General features: G+C 38.9%; 1 protein-coding gene and 1 long non-coding RNA gene across 2 annotated transcripts; one reads left to right on the plus strand and one right to left on the minus strand.

Annotated features, from left to right (window-relative positions):
* The first annotated feature begins 254 nt into the window (after positions 1-254).
* Positions 255-5,130, plus strand: LOC118162417. Its single transcript, XR_004748441.1, has 2 exons — positions 255-405; positions 864-5,130. It is a non-coding gene; the product is annotated as an uncharacterized LOC118162417 (long non-coding RNA).
* Positions 4,560-16,200, minus strand: GGH (gamma-glutamyl hydrolase). The gene is made up of 9 exons (XM_035318543.1): positions 15,978-16,200; positions 15,379-15,493; positions 14,036-14,086; positions 12,161-12,245; positions 11,023-11,161; positions 10,126-10,232; positions 9,929-10,019; positions 8,768-8,905; positions 4,560-6,744 (listed from the first exon to the last, which is right to left on the minus strand). The coding sequence occupies exons 1-9, from the start codon at positions 16,108-16,110 to the stop codon at positions 6,626-6,628; spliced, it is 978 nt and encodes a 325-aa protein (XP_035174434.1). The 5' UTR covers positions 16,111-16,200; the 3' UTR covers positions 4,560-6,625.
* Positions 16,201-16,386: the final 186 nt, after the last annotated feature.

The following is a 16,386-nucleotide window of genomic DNA, read 5'->3' on the forward strand; positions in this document are numbered from 1 at the left end:
AGCATCTGGAGTGGAACGCTGCATCTTGCATTTCTTTCTCTAAGTGGGATTAATTTGGGAAGACCATGGTAGCTGTTGGTGGATGAAGTAGTGACTTCACTGGCGGGTACAGTAACTACGCTGCCTGAGGAGCTGTGAACTACCATGGGCTGCAAGAACCCAAGTGGAAAAACTATGAGGATGTGTTTGAACTCATCCCTGTGAGGCATGAAAAACCTGAAGTAAAGTTTGAGAGGCTAGGAATAAAGGGTGAACCAGCTTCTAACAGGAAATATATATTATTTTTTTCTGAATTTGTTGGCATAACAAAGAAACAAAGCTGGTGTGGGTGTAACATAACCAGGTTTACTGGTACTCGTGGTTGAATGGATAGGCTGACATGCTTCTTGCAAATATTCTTGAGAAGTAATTCATACAAATTCCTTATTTTAAAGCAAAGTAGGCAATGAGGTTCTTCAGGTTGCTCTCTTTTCCCTTGGAAGTACAAAATATCACAGCTAGATTTTGCTTTTGGAGGCTGCAAATGATTCCGAACTCCATCAGTGGTACAAAAGTATAAATGCTAGTGATGAAGCCTAGAGGGATTGGAAGGACTAACCCCATCCAACGCCAGAAGAGGTCTGACCAAACTCTTTGCAGTATTTTCATTCTGCCAGGGACTCAGGAAAATCTCAGGAATTGTAAACTATTCATTGTACTTGGCCTCCCCTGTAATAATTCTGCTCTGAATAAGTCTCAATGTCTTTTGAAAAAGCAGACACTTAGGGGTTAACCTAGGGTCAGAGCTGCTGAGTAAATCCCAGTGAAATACAGATACATAAAGCTGAATTTTCCCAGTCTGAAGTTGAACTCTAGGGCTGAAGAAGGCGATTACAACCTGCTTATAGTGCTGCCTCAAGAATGCCATAGGGAGAAACTAATTTCCTAATGTGCTCCTAGCTAGAAAATTACCATTTTAGGTTTTCTGTTGTTGTTGATCTCTTCAGGAAAATGGTAAAAAGTTACACATATATAAAATCAGCTTTTGGACTGCTGTAACAGGGAAAACACTATGAAATACCTTACAGCATAGATCATCAAATGAAGCTTTCTAATGTTCTTGGGATGTACATATTCCCAGGTTAATAGTACTCGGTCCAAGTACTATTGGTTATGTAAGGCCACAATTCCTAGAATTTATTCATTTAAGCCTTTTGTTCTGATTGCTTTTTGCTTTTCAATTTCAGAAAGCTTGGTTGAAAGGGATGTTCATTTGCTGCATTTCTGTGAATCACAAAGAAGGGAATGTGAGTTTGTTAGCTTAAGTTCAGATGTTGCCATGTTCAAGAGCTCTTTCAAATAGTGACAGCCGGTTTTAGATGGTTTGGATTTTTGTGGTGAACGGTTCTTGGAAATTTTTGGTTATATAAGAACTTATAGGGAAAGTCAGCTCTTAAAACATACTGTCTACATCACAAAATAGTTGTAAACATTATGAGGAAGTGATGAAAGCTGGAATAGTATCCTGATCAACAGGTGGCCCTGGGGAAGTTATTCTTCACTATTTGCCCTATAAATAAGCACTGGAGTAGGAAAAAGACCTGCCCTGGGGAAAGACACAAGGTTAGCAAGAGAAGATAATCAATCACCTCACAGTATCTGTCAATCTGTCATCCATGTAAGCACTCAAAATGAAAATAATTTGAACCTTAATGGAATTTGAATACTAGCCAAGTTCCATAGCTTTTATGCTAGCACCACCACCAGATACATGTAAGTGAACTGCAAAGACGAAAAAAAAAAAAAAAAAAAAGGAAAAAAAGGTAAATTTAAATAATGAAATTAACTACCATGATAGAAGTGACTGTGAGATCTTTTTGCATATCCCCTCTTACCACAAACATTCTTGAGTATATGTTGGCATGTACACTCCGCTGTCTGACTACATGCTATTTTTCTCCCCCCAGGACCTTTGCCTCAGAACAGGGCAATGCAGGGATGATACAACTAGGTAACTGTCCATTGATGGTTTTCCTGCTTTCTCAAGACTTCCACTGTTTCAAGAAAAAAAATCAATCACATCCCTAATACAAATCCCTAATTTTTAGGGAAATGTGCACGGAAGTACAGTACAGTCTAGCTTTCCATATCTTTTAGCTGAGTGGCATCCACAGCAATGAATAGGATGCTCTTATGATGAATTGAAAACAGTTAAAAATTAGTCTGAACCAAGTTAGTCCATGCTGAAGTGGGAATAGGGTCATGGCCGGCTCCGCTATGTACTCTGACACTAATCTGCTTTGGATTCACGATCTTGGTAGGGAATTTCACAGAGCTGGTCAGTGGTGGTTTGTGGGTTTTGTTTCATTTGTGTTTTTCTGATTGTTTTGTTTTTAGCCCAGAAAGTAGCTTATGGGTTAGGATCATCATACTCTCTTATTCAGTATGTAGATCCCCTTAAAATGTTTTTTCATTGTAATGTCTTCCTTACCTGAAGGAATTCAAAATGGTCTTTTCCACCTCCCAGGCAAAGATTTTCTGAGCTCAGGTTCCCACAGACTCCTGCCTAAGCTCTTCTGTTTTGCATGAGTTCATTTCTTATTCATAGAAAAAGGAACCAAGACAGACTCTGTAGCTGTAGGGGAAGAACCATCACCTGAAAATTGGGATTTCATTCTAGTCACCTCCGGCTAAAGCTCAACTGTTTTAAACGTTCACTGGAATTATGATTTAATCCCAGCTCAAATAATTCTATGCTCTCGTACCCTCTCTTTCTCTCCTCCTGCCTTGCCAATCAGGCCAGTCATGTCATCAGGCTTCTGTCTCCCCCCATCTTCCTACACATGCACAAAATCGTGGTACATATGTAGATACCACAATACAATACGCACCCTAGTCCCTGTGTAAATATTACAATACAATAAGTACCCTATTCAACATGACGCTTAGAACTTTTGACAGACCACCTCGCCCGTGTAAGAAATCGAACTACTAGTTCACGTGGGCCATCTAGTGGTAAAACAGAAATATTACAAAGCGAAAACCATTTCAAACTTTTCTGAAAATGTTTGAATATAATCTGCAAAATTATATTAGAGGTTACTTTACTGATCAGTGGATGCTTTCCCCAGACAGCAGTAAGCAAGATGATTAGGCTTATAAGCCATACTCTGAATAAGATGAGAGTATGTCCAGTCTTCTCTCCAGCATTAGTCCTGAAAACTACCATTTTTAATTTTTCAGAAATTATAACTCATATTGTAAATCTTGTAAATCACTTAGAGCAGGGAAGAGGTCTACAGAAAGTTCCTAAAAACAATTTCAAACCCTCTGTTGAATGCTTGTGTCTTTCTTTTGAATGGAGGAGAACTTGGCGGAAGATGCCAGATACTCAGACAGAGGCTCTCATTTCACTGAACACAGCTGTTACTTGGCTTACAGCTCTGGAGTTTCAGGACTCTGAGAGCACCCACCAGCTCTACAACCACTTCTCACTTTTACAGGGGTTAGGTTGCCCATGCCCAATGACACTGCGCACCTGGGATCAGATTGCTGTGCAAAGTCTGTGGAAGAAGGAGCTGTGAGCAGCCTTGTAGAAAGCTTCTGTGCCTTGGCTCAGCAGTTGCATTTATGTGTATTTAAGCTCAGGCTCTGGGCCCTGCCTGAGCTGTGCCGTAGACATGCCTGTGCCTGGCTACAGAACTCACTTATCCTGGCTCTATCTTGCTGGTGTCACCTTCTGGCTTGACCTTGGACCTGCCGTGTCATTAAGGACTTGTCTGGCAGCCTTCAGACTTCAGCTGACCGAGGCTATTGTCACTGAACCTGTTCTGCTTTCCTTACTGAAGTGCTCCTCTTAAGAAGGCCATCATGCCAGCTGTTCTGCCACCTTCCCTGGCAGCCCTGTTCCTGATTTTTCCTCTAGAGAATGCTCTAAATCAAAAGCTTTTAACTCTGTCTTGGATCACACAAACCCGTGCCACAAACCCGTGCCTTATCTACTTCTGATGGACAATAACCTTCAACATAGTTCAATCACTTGCATTTTCCACCCAAAACCAGTAGCACACCCAGCTATTTCAGCTTTCCCTTGTTTGCCTCCAGTCTATCATACAGTTACCACTAAACAAAAGTGCAAATCACTGGACTGAAAGTTAGCCATCATGCCTATCAGCTTTGTGACTGTATTGAGGCAACATACAGCATAAGAGCATCACTTTTGCAAAAATGAAGTGACTAAAAATTTAGCAGGTAAACAGGCAAACATTCTGATCCTGTGTACTCTAGCAATAGTGCCAACAGGCAGAAGGAAAGAGATTAATGGCTGCATACCTTCTTGGACTAAGCTGACATAGAGAGCACCCTTACTTTCACCATCTCAACAGAGAAATGGTTCCCAAAACCACACCAAGTGGACACAGGTTAGAGTAGCCTCCTGAATTATGACTGTCACAGAATGTTCAGAAGTCAAGAATCATAAAAATTCATTGCCTTGGTAACAGCCACATATGGAGGGGAAAAAAAAGTCAATCAATGTTAATGCTTTATCTGTGGTACCTAAAAGAACAAGAATACACATCTGCTTGAATATATTTTATTTCAAGTATCATAGAAAAATCACTGCCACCATCAAAAAAGCTTTACAAGATAAAGGATATAAAGAAAAGACATACAAATTCATAATAAATATACAGCTCTCTTTCATCATATTACACACAATATTACTTAAAGTTGCACACTTAGGAACAAATTACTCCCACTGCAGTTAGCAGACATTTCACTTTTAAGGTTGGTCCCTGTATTTAAGGCTAAATCCCGCCCTTCTTACTTAGGCAAGTTCTCAGAGGCATTCCAAAGAACTCAACCTGACTAAGAAATTGGTGGCTGGACTTGTTTCATGAGTATCTTAGCTGGATAGGCTAGACCAGGTTGGATGAGGCTCCAGGCAACCTGAGCTAGTGTGTGGCATCCCTGCCTGTGGCAGTGCAGGTGGAACTAGATGATCTTGAAGGCTTCTTCCAGCCCACACCATTCTAAGAGTCTATGATTAGCCGCTGTACTTATATGCAACTGTAGAGCATGATTATCTCTTTACACTGGTTCTGTTCAGGAATCAGATGATATAGTTAACATGATAAAAATCACCCATATGAAAAAGAGATTTACTGAATTTGGCTGATCTGACAAGCGCAGAAATCCACAATATCACATGTTTAAGCTTGTGGTTGCCCAGCAGTGTCTTTCTAGTATAAGGAAACATTAACTGTGACTACTATTTTAATTAATACATTTCACATTTACTCTGTCTTATGAAATTGTTTCATTATAAAGCATAAGTTAGAGTGCCCTTTACCTGAAAAACCTGAGAAGTGTACCTGAGTCTCAAGCGGTACTTGAGAGTGTAACGTACTACAATACGGAGTTGAGGTATGAACCTGAATTTTTCATGAACTCCAAATCCCCACTGATATTAACAGGATTTGGAAGCTGTGCAATAAAGAGTTATAGCTGATTGTCTCATCTTGGTAAATTTCTGAATGCTAAACAAAACCACTGAACAAAATTTAAACTAACCATGTAGCAAAGAAAAAAATCAAACACCAAGAAAATATTGCACTATACTGAATGCAACTGCTATTATCACATTATGTCAATATTAGTAGGTTTCTTATACACATTCATCCTTTTACTGAATTCCAGATGTACTAAGTATCCAACGAGACAGAAAGAAACTGTCTCCACCGAGTCCATGGAAAACTACCTCAGATTAAAAGTGAAAATTCTACTAAGTAACTACAGGAAAAGTTAGAGTATATAAAGCAAAAGTTCATTTTACATTCTTTTACATACAAAGACAAGTCGGTACCTCACATCTGTCTGCTGATTCCATATAACATGGAATTTGAAAAGAACAGAAAGGGAAAGCAGCACATAACTACACTCTCCACACTTAGTTATTTTATCTGAAATTTGCAATGCCTAATTTACACTACATCTTCATATCTATGTAGACCTCACAAGGTATAAACTCTCTGAACAACAGTGAATGTACAATGGAAAGTTTCACAAATAGGATATAACACATCCTTTTTCTGTCTCCTCGCTATCGTGCTTCCTTACTATTTTGGACAATTTTTCATATGACCAAATAGTCCCTTTCAAGAACTTGGTTACACACACATTTATGACAGGCCCAAGATCCAAAGTCTTGTTTGCTAAATCATTTGAAGAGGACAGCACTTTAGTAAGCAATATACCTTAAATCTGTAGTACTATCATAGTCCACAACATTTTACAGAGATAACCCCCATGTTTTGAAATATAAGAATACAATATTTTTCCTGTTACTAAACCTGAAATTGTTCAAATTTATCAGCACAATCAAGATGCCTTCCCTGTACAAAAAAATGCATTTTTCTGTAGTTCACATTAAAGCATGATCCAAGACAACTATTATAGTACGGAATGTAAATTTTCAGATTAGTGGTCCAGGAGTGCAGAAGAAACATAGGATAAGTCACTGTAAAGAAAGAGAACTGTTCTGGCTTTCTGTCACATGCACTGCACTATATCAGCTTAATTATGCAATGCAGGCAAATAATTCCATTTATATATAGCAATGCTGCACCTCTGACAAGACACTCAATCAAAAAAAATAGACTTGCTGAAATGAAGAAAACGTTCCTGTATAAATTGGAGTATAATTATAAATCAATTCTTTTCTTTCATCATCTTCACTGGGGAAATGGTGCAGGCTCTTCCGTGCTGTAAAACATTTTAAAAGTACAGATCATGTTACTGTTATCAGCCTTGACACTATCTTTCTTGGCAAAGTTATTCTGTGTAGCATAACAGCAAATAGAATCACAGTAACTAATATATGGAGAACTGTGAAGATACAGATTCAGAACACTGGTTACAACAGTATTTTATTACTGAAGAGGGAGAAAATTAATTGTTAATTTAAAACCAAGACTATACAAAAAGATTTATTCATGAGGTACTTTCAGTATCTAACAAAGATACCAGTACTCATAATATCGGAAGAAACCTATCAGAGTATCAGCCTAATATGGCCTGTGTTGGTGAGGACAGTAAAAAATGAATCCTGCTCTATTTGGTCATGTTGGCAACTCTACACAAAATTAACAGGTGAATATAAAAATGATAATAGAAGAATAGCTTAGTTATTAAAAAATCATAGAGAAGTGTATTTTTGTCAGCTGAAAACAGTTTACATTTTTTTTGCCCCAAGGTTTATTTTCAAAGTTAAGGAAGACACCCTGCCTTATACTAGCTAAAAATATCAACTACCCATCGCAACATTAAGATATGAAATATTAGAAGTAGCTGTACACAGATAGGGGAGATAATTAAGAGTAACTTTTGGTTTGATATATCAGGTGGAGGCTAGACACATACAGCTGGCTGACGCCAGTTTGCTCTGCTAGAATTAAAGTTCAGCACATCCAAAAGCTGGTTACGCTTCAGTGTGGTACTGCATACAAGCCAACTATGTGTGTACATATACATGTATGAACAAACTCACATGCACTGCAGGACTTACGAGAAAAGTTGGCACTGAATTTTGCTGCATTTACTTGGATAATTTTTGCTGCATTTACTTGGCTAGAGCAAGCTTACTTCTGCCTCTAACACAGTATGTAGATAGATACTACAGAATGTAGCAAACAAAGCTAGAAGATCTGTAGTGCAATATTAGAACACAGCATTAAAAAAAATGATTTACTCTATTTATCCCATAAGCACACTATTAAAATTCATAAAATATGAAGCTTATGGATACCGGCATGGAATTTTACATTTTGTTATCTTTTTGCAAAGCAATGTAGGACTATATATAATGCAAGGAAACAGCCTTAAAAGTTGTCCTTTGTACAAGTTTATTTCTACATTCTCACTGACCAGGTCAGCACACATTTCACTTCTTTAAATCACTGTTCACTTTCTCCAATTTGGTGACTCTTTTGATGAGAAATGAAATCTGGAATCTAAGTTCACTTAGGCTATTGATTATGTTCATTATATTCCCAGTCAATCAGCTGAGAATTTTATGCATAGTCAGTTTAATATCTGAAAATGCTATTTCATCAGAATGGTTTAGGAGATACAGATAAAAGAATAAAGCAAGTTCAATTGCTTCAAATACTCCTGCATTTCCAGATCACTCACTTGTAGTGAACAAAAAAATATATCATAAATTATGAAAATTTCACATATTAGTTATTTTCAACTTCTTTGTGTATGAAGAAATAAACTAGAAGCTCTGTAAAATTTTAAAAAATTCCTCAAAATGCTGTCCTGCAGTTAGGCACTATAGGCACTATGTTGCACCCCCGACACATCTGAATACTTAGCCCAAGCAGCATTTATAATCTTGGTATTCTGCTTAGAAAATACTTTCAACAACAGTAACTCAGTTCAGAACTGAGGAAGTATCTGGAAATATGAATGGAGCATTTTTTTTTCCCATTTCAATGTCTTTGTGCAAGGAAGGATAAGATGTTACAGAGACCATTCAAAATGGTAGAAAAATCACAGCACAGACAAGACTTTCAGTCTTAGCCCAGTCTACTGAGAAGAGTGGCTACTTCTGAGTGAATGACTGGCATTTTGATGTCACTTTATAAAACCATTCTACTTCTAGTACCCTTTGTGTTTTATAAGCCTATAAAGCTTGTAGTGTAAACTTCTCAGAAAGCAGCAAGAGGTACTTGGAAGCTTCTTCACTCTAAAAACTGATGCTTATAAACAATAAACCTTTTACCTTCATTAACGAAGAAGTCAGCTAAGTAATATGCAGCTCGTACAGCTGACGAGGAATGTGTAATGCCTGTTGATTTCTTCCATTCAAAAGGACTTTTTTCCGGATGCCACTGGACACTATAAATTGGGTATTTGTATGCTGCAAACAAACACATTTTTCATCAAAGCATGTAAAGCAAGATCTATGCCGTAAGAGTGATGTACTTACTCTTACTGCAAAATAAACTCAAAGGACAAGCTACAAATATAGCTGACTTATCAACAACTGCACAAAAGCTTAGAGAGCAAGTCAAAACAGATCCAAGTCTTAGGATCCCCTTGAAGGCCCAGTGGCAGCTCCCATCGGCTCTGTGCCAGGGGAAGACAGTCCTTAACTTTCATATAAAAAAAGAATAGAAGCACAGCAGCTAAATGACTGCTCTGTGATAAACCGCTTGCAGGCACAGGATACATATTTTATTAGCCTAATTAGGTCTTCTGATCAAACTGCTATTCTCCTCTTCTGGAGGACTGCCAGCATGCCATACAGAAGAATTCCATAGGCTGACAGCTTGGCCTTATTGTAAAGCTGCTAGTAGTACACTATTCAAAATAAACTACTCTCTAATGAGCTAACATGTTTCTTGAGCTGAGCAAATGCAGTGCAAAACATACACATCCCAGCGCAAAAGGTTTTTGGAGGAGAACAATTACCAGTATTACTGTCAAAGTAATGACAGATATTGCTGTTATATCTCAGTACCATGAATTGTTCTCCTCATACAACAAACAGATAATAAAGCTGGAACACAACACAGGAACACATGCATAGAGAGGCAGATAGCAAGCAAGATACAGAGGCACGCTGCACTATGGAGGGGTCAAACTACTACAAGATGAGTGCTGTACATTTCGTATCACAGCACTGCAATATTCCAGCACTGAAGTGCAACAGCATATCTGGACAGGGAACAGTTGGTGAGAGAAGTAAGTAGCTAGGCTCAAAGATATGTACTCAAAAGATAAGCTCTGTCTGCAAACTGTGTGCTCCTCACAGCCACCACATACAGGGCCAGCACTCACCCTGGTATTCTAATAGTAAGCTTGCTCTACAAATTAGCATAAACTGACACATCTGAAGAACTTTACAGTCATGGATTACAAAATAAATTTATTCTCCTACCTTCCATGGTAGATATATATTCCACTTTACCATCAGTGTTAGTGGTCAGAACATTGTAGAATTTATGAAGCTTTTCGTTCTTTGTGAAATTCTGCAATAAGGAGGAAAAAAAAATAAAAGGTGTGTTATCTGTTTATTTATTTCTAGTTTTAACAGAGAGAATACATTTGTGTTAATGAAATAAAATGATTAAATACCTCCATGGAGAGGCTCCATCTATGAAAGTTTGATGTCAACGGCTCATTAGCAAGCGCACGTAATAAATCCTTAGGAAGATTCTTGAACAACCTACTGTCTTTTGCAGCTGTCACAAAGAGAAAGAAAAAAAAGATACTGTCCATTACTCAAACTGCTAACAGATTGTCTATTACTGAATAGAAGGAGACTTATTTAATAAAACACTACATTAAAGCAACCTTTTTTGTTTCTGTGGTATAACTTCCTGATTTAAGAATACACTGCAATTGCAGTTCTTGGCAATTCTTTGCCACTCAGTTCAGTCACCTTTCTGTTCACAGTGGCCACAATTGCTAGAATTCGTGAATACTACATGGTCCACACATGGATTACTCACAAAAGGATAAAGTCACATGAAGTATAACAAGAGGCAACATTTGACCACTGTTGCTGAGTGGCACAAGTCTACACCTTCAGGATTTTCTCCAATTTCAATTCTGTTCAAGTGAGACAGCAATGCAAATGTTCACCATTAGGAAAAGATGCAAACTGAGAAATGTGAATGCACGTGCTCTCCAAGTCTGATAGGTTTTGGGACTGTGAATTTTGTCCAGCTCAGTAACAAAAAGGGACCTAAGCCCACATTATTTTTGTAGGTCCAAATGATCAAATGACTCATGGAGCCACAACTCTGTTTCTTGCTGATTGCTGCTGGTTTCAAGTAGTTTGCGCTCACATCCCTTCCTTAGAAGTCATAGAGTTGCACTGCCTTTATAAAGAATCACAGCAACGTATTAAGAAAGCACTTAAGACAATCATCAGAAGCCTCCCAAATATTCAGCCTTGTCTGTTTATTACAAACAAAACCACAACACCTCTCATGTCTGAGTTTGCTGAGAAGTAATGGAATTTCTCACCTGAGGTAAAATTCAGAGGGAGTGCCAAACCAGTTGTCTTGGTATTAACAAGTAAAACTTTGTTGCTTGTGAGATATGTCAGCTCTTCGTGTCCAAGGCATGTCCCCCATATTGGGAAATAATCTCCTTTATCATTAGCCTTCAAAATAAAAATCAACAAAATAAAAACTACTGAAGATTTACAGAAAGAAGACTGAACAGAACTTCCTATTCTTTTCACTTTCCTTGCGTGCTGGAGAAAAGTCAGCAACCAGAGCAGAAAGGAGCTTCTCACTGCCAATGAATGCCTCCTACTGTGCTAGTAGTTTGAACGCTACTCTCAGCTGGCTGTAGAAGTGGGCAAAGTTTTCTGAACTATGACTTCTGTGACAATTGTGATCAACATCAGCTGAAAATAAAAAAGCCAGTAAAGAAGAAAAAGGGAAGAAGATTTACATTTTTTTTAATTCAACCTGAATACAGAAGATCCTTCAGAAATCATAGAGGTTGAGTATAAAGCTCAATCAATCTCCATTCCTTTCCATGATGCACTTACAAGATAAAATTTTACTTCAAAATATCTATAAATAAATAAATAAATAAAAACTTTTATGCAGATCTTTCATATGCACTTGCAAATATGTATTTAAGTCTACTTACAGGTAAGTAAGAACAAAGGTGTTTCACTAGCTGTAGCATATATGTTAAGGGAAGCCTTAATGTTATATTACTGTAAATTTGATTTTTTCAGAGTCTCTCTAGAATTCCTTCAAAATCTCAACGTTAGGTGCACATAAATGTAATTATCTTTAAATTCTTATAACTTTGTTCAACATTTAATGCCACTGAACACTCTGGGCTTTTGGAAGACATTATTGTTATTTTATTGCAGGTTCCAAACAGCAATAAAGCTGCTGTACCCACCCCAAGAAATTGGAATTTAACACAGTGATACAACACATAATAGGAAAGGGTATCAGGTGTCTGAATCTTAAGCTAGGAAACGATTTTTTAAGCAGAAGCTAGCAATAAGCCACTTATTATTGGGCTTACAGTTAACACACTGTATGCCAGTGGGAAACTGAGAACATGAGCCTCCCTGTCATTTTGATCTCTGAGCAGCGACAGTAACAAGAACAGACTGTTCCTTAGTAATTACCTCTAATGCCTTGCGGTAAAATATCTTAGCAACCCTGGAATATTCTGAAGTCTTAAGATCCACGCCACCCCCTGGAAACAGTACCCTGAAAGAGAACATCCAAGAATCTGATTAGCAACAATGAATGATGGTCATCGAACTAAAACCTGTACAGCATACACAGAGAAAGGTCTGACAGTGGGTCTGACAGTGGTTTTAGGGGTAGGATTCAGGTCTGGATTAGGACACCCAGATTTCAGAAGCCTATAGATAGATATCTAGCCTTCAATTAGGGACAGCAGGGATCTAGTCAGAAAAGTCAGCGGTGACTCAAACACATTTTTTTTTTTTTTTGATAGACAGCACCTAACTGGTTAGAAGGTTGAATAGCCCTGTAGACTCCACTGGCTGTACTGACTAGCTCTCCATTAATTATACCTGCGTGATAATGGTCTAAATCCACATAATAAATTTCATGGTCTTAATAAGAAGGCATTTAATAATAAATAATTTCCAACTGCAAAGAACCTCAAACTAAGATTTTACAACATGGAAGATTGATTCATCTCTTTTTTATTATAAGTTTCCATAGTACTGAGTCCTTTTCTCTTACTTGTTATAGACAACTGTATTGTGGAAGCCATTAGGTGACAGTGGAGGGCAACAAGAGGAAACATAGAACATCCTTGCCCACCTACATAGCACAGACCCAACTGCCAGGCACTGCAAAGACAGAAGGATAAAGGAATGGTAACTATTTGCTTAATACCCTATCCTGCGTTGATGGAGGTGGGGAGGTAATAAAAAGAGGAAATTCCATAGGTTAGAGTCCTTCTGGCAATGAAGGAAGGTGACAGTCACAAAAAAGGGATGAAATTACTATGAGAAGACACAGGGGAGAAAGCATAGCTGTTACACACTTGTTTTCACCATAACACTGTAAAGACCTGTATCTTAATGTATAGGGTGTGCTGAAAAAGACTGATCTCCCCAGACAGCCACAAATCTAAACATGCAGGTTATACTCACATTGATTAACATTCTGTTATATGCATAAGCTTAATGAAAATATTCATGGTTTAAGATGTTCATCTCATGACTACAAGTAGCCCAATCACATGCTAGCGGATCACACACAATCAGGCTACTGAAGTGTAGCACCAGCTGATTTAACTCTTCTGAAATGCACTGTTAGCTTAAGGCAAACCTAAAAGGTTTGTCCACAATTAAATGGGTGTTGAACTAGATCACATTATCTGACGTTTAAAAATGCAGGAGAAACACTTGGGTGGACAGTTGCCGTAGGTCAGCTGACAAGTTAGAATACATTTGTCTAACAGAGATCTAAGCCACAGAATCACACCAGGAAAGATGGACCATTAGAGAAGCAGGAGAGAAGGAACCCAAAGAGAAAGGGTAAAGAAGATTGGAAATCAGAAGCTTTCACAATAGAGGAAATATGGAGAGGATGGGAATGGAAAACTAAGAGTGATGACACACCCAGCAAACGCTATTACATTTCAAAATTAAGGTGATCACTCATATGAGGGTAAGGAAAAAAAAAATATAACAAAGAGGAAGTGACCTACTTCACTTGTAAAGTATAAACCTGTTGTTAACCTCTATCATGCCACTTTTGCATACTCGCAGACAAGCACGGCAGAGTGCTAAAACGAACTCTGACATTGTTGCAGATTATCTGACATGCTCCAAAAGGAACGAAATGCAGCAGACCTATATGGGATGAAACAGTACTCCATCTTAGAACAGATTTACATGTGTGCAACGCTCAGCACAGCCTTTCTAAAGAGTAGAAGATGGCATCCTTGAGGATATGTCAGATTTCAAAACAAGAATTATCATGTATTTCAACAGAAAGCCGGGCTCTAAACTTACCCATTAATAGAGTGGAATATTTTATCATACTCTTCATCTGTAAGATTTAATCTGTAACACCAAAAAATAGTTATAGAACACATGAAATATACATATTAAATCACAAAAATATAGTTATTGAACTGAAACAAGAGGCATAGAAAATACAGAGAAAGCATGTTTTAAACATTTAGAATAAAATAGACCCATTTCAAACAAAACATTTCACATGAAAAAGCTCAGTAGAGATTGAGAATCTACACAACTAAGAATAGGGCCCTGTCAAGTACAGTTCAGAATTAGGTAGTCTGAGACCCCTTCACAACCACTCGTTAAATTTAACATTTACATAAGTGGTGTAGCCATTATTTCCTGCAGACTGGCAACTCCTGTTTCGGATTGATCCAAGAACTGCAAACAGTTAGTCACACCCATTCTTCAGCTATGGTAAAGCTGAGAAATAGAAAGGTGAGAACAACCTCAGCACAAGTAAAACATCAGCAAAACAGTATGATGGCTACACTCATGCCGAACTGGTACACCGGGTATATTCAAAGTGCCCAGCTTTACTGCATCTAACTTTGTTGAAAGAATTGGAAGCCTCCGTTCCATGTGTTATCCATATAGCTTTTGGTCAGCAACCATTCTGAAACTTTCACCAGCTACATGAGGAACATTGGCTTATAATTGGCTTATAATTCAGGCACTTCACTGGTGCCTTTATTGGACTGTGTGGATACATCCTATTTTTTTTTTTACTTTTTTTTTTGTGGTTTCATTAGTATTACCTTTGACTTTGGATAATTATCATTTTAACATCGGACAATAGCACATTTACTACTTTATAGTTAACTGTTAGATATGAAATATTGTCACTTCTTTTACTTACGCTGCTACTTTTTACACAGCAACCAAAATAATACACGTGGTGTTAGTGACCCATACTTGGAGCCAAACTGGATTTAGATTTCTTCAAGGACTACTGATAGTCTTCCTCCATTAGTCGAATTCTAGGACTACAGACTGTGTCAAAAGATAGTCTCTATCTATCTAGAGATGTGTATTTTTAGGGCAAAATACATTAGACTGAACATAGCTAACTTGGAAAAAACACTAACGTCAACTAGTAATTTTACAGATTAAAAAAAAAATAAAAGATTTAATGCATTTTTGTAAGAAAATTTAAAAATATATGTTCCAGTCTACTTGTATTCTGCTTTCTAAAATAGCTTGTAAATTACGGCATCTTGAAATGGTCTTTGATGAACACTTAGCACTCAAAAAATCAGCAAAACTGCCTTCTGCACCTCTAATACCCTTATGTCACAGCATTATTAACCATTTGCAAGGATATAAAAACCTACCTTAGTGGCACAACTCGGGCACCAGCAGACTCTAAAAACTTAACGTAAGAAGCTGCAATATACGAACTTCCATATTTCTGGAACTTCTGGAAGTGGCATTCCTGTGCCAGTACCCCTGAAAGGTCCAAGAAAGAAAACCAGCATTACACAGAACATTTCACACAAATGTCATGCGCTGAAAGAAAAGCCAGAGTCCAGTTTTTGACGATCCACGTTACAATGATTGACGCCTTTATTGCCTGGAAGAACTATGAACACTGGGGCAATGGGGTATCAATCGCGATGCCTAGCCACAGGGTGTCAGATGAGCATGTTTTCTCTGACTTCCCTGTTTCAGGGAAGTACTACGACTTATCTTAAGTAAGTTACCTACAATTTAAGACTGGAACACTGTACACATGGTGCAACGTTATTTATAAGAGCTTCACTGCGGACAGATCTCAGTAAGAAAGACAACCGTTTAGAGTTCGTGCAATCCAGCCTACCTTGTGAGATACCTTTCACACCTCGGAGCAAACCACAGGGTTTCACGTCAGTTTTGTAGGAGTCTCTGCAAGTACAGAGGTTGTGCGAACCCCCCACCCCCTAACGCCCCTTACCGACGATGGGCCTCTCGTTGGGCTCGCTCTGGCGGCCGGGCAAGGCAGCGGAGGAGGCACAGCGAAGCTGGAGGAGGATGAGGAGGAGGAAGGTGGCGGCCAGGAGCGGGGGGATGCCGGCACGGAGCCCCATCGCCCGCCGCGCACCTCGGAACCAACGGCTCGGAGCTGCGGGGGCGGCCGGCTCCTTACGGCGGCCGCCCCGCCCCTCGCTCTCTGCGCCGCGGGGCACGCTGGGAAGTGTAGTCCTGGCGGCGGGGCGGGCTCCCAGCCAAGCGAGGCGCGATCGACCTCCGGCTGAGGGGGGGAAATGGCGGCGGGCGGGGCCGAGGGGCAGGGCCTGGCCCCCGGCGGCTAATGTGGCCCGGGCGAAGTGTTTGTATCGCTAAAAAAAAATAAATTCTCAACG

The sequence above is a fragment of the Oxyura jamaicensis genome, chromosome 2, assembly GCF_011077185.1.
Source record: "Oxyura jamaicensis isolate SHBP4307 breed ruddy duck chromosome 2, BPBGC_Ojam_1.0, whole genome shotgun sequence".
Lineage (NCBI taxonomy): Eukaryota > Metazoa > Chordata > Aves > Anseriformes > Anatidae > Oxyura > Oxyura jamaicensis.